We start from the raw sequence: 1,022 nt of genomic DNA on the forward strand, positions 1-1,022 counted from the left end.
CACACACACACACACACACACACACACACACACACACACACACACACACACACACACACACGTACGTACGCACACGCACGCGCACATAAACACACCCCAACCTCTCTCGCTCTCCCTCTGTCATTTTCCGCACGCTGTTTTTGAAATGTTTGGCGATAACCTGCCCCTCACATTATTTGATTTCACCTACTTGACTGGCTCGTGGAGTGAATAGAGGAGAGGAGGGGAGGGGGCAGTATTGCGCATGCGCTGCTTCTGGGTGAGTTTGATTTGCAACACAAGACAATGAAAGTAAACTGACAAGCAGCGCATAATCGTTTTATGTCGATTATTTTGTTTTCATAATCATTCAAAGCCCAAATCGTAATCTAGATTAAAATTCGATTAATCGAGCAGCCCTAGTAAAACGTACCTGATGTGTGGCTCACGTTGTCTTTCACTTGTTTGACTTTGGTCGTCACCTGTTGAAGGAAACAGCTTCAGTCAATTCTCATGGTTAAAGGAACCGTTCATCATTTCATTCGTGTTCTCTGTCTGTCAGGTGTTTCGTTCTGTTTGTCCAGAAAGACGATGAAATGTTCGGCTGAGTGGAACATGTCGGCTAACCACCTTACGTAGAAACACTAACCTGTTCTAGAAAAAATACTGTAGGGTGCAAAAATTACAGTTACTTCAAAATCCAGGCAGAACGCAGAACATGTAGTACCTGTGTTCTGCCTGGGGTTTCTGAAGATTTATGGTTCGACATGTGGACTGGTGGAGACCTGGATTAAGCTGCCAAGCTTTTGATTAGTGGACAACCTGCTCTACTAGTCGCAGACCGCCTGTGTGATTTTCTCCATGATAATTTATTTGAGGACTTTCAGTCAGGATTTAGAGTGCATCATAGCACTGAGACAGCACTAGTTAAAATTACAAATGACCTTCTGATTGCTTCAGACAAAGGACTTGTCTCTGTACTTGTTTTATTAGATCTTAGTGCGGCGTTTGACACTATTGACCATCAAATTCTACTGCAGAGA

General features: G+C 43.5%; 1 protein-coding gene across 1 annotated transcript in view; it reads right to left on the bottom strand.

The window, feature by feature from the left end:
• Positions 1-332: 332 nt before the first annotated feature.
• LOC126383204 (dnaJ homolog subfamily C member 1-like) overlaps positions 333-1,022 on the bottom strand; it is an 8,826-nt gene continuing 8,136 nt past the window's right edge. Inside the window, exon 10 of the mRNA XM_050033681.1 lies at positions 333-461. Coding sequence (XP_049889638.1) covers positions 399-461 — 63 coding nt within the window. The 3' untranslated portion in view covers positions 333-398. The remainder of the gene's footprint in view (positions 462-1,022) is intronic.

The sequence above is a fragment of the Epinephelus moara genome, chromosome 21 (genome assembly GCF_006386435.1).
Source record: "Epinephelus moara isolate mb chromosome 21, YSFRI_EMoa_1.0, whole genome shotgun sequence".
Taxonomy (NCBI): Eukaryota; Metazoa; Chordata; class Actinopteri; order Perciformes; family Serranidae; genus Epinephelus; species Epinephelus moara.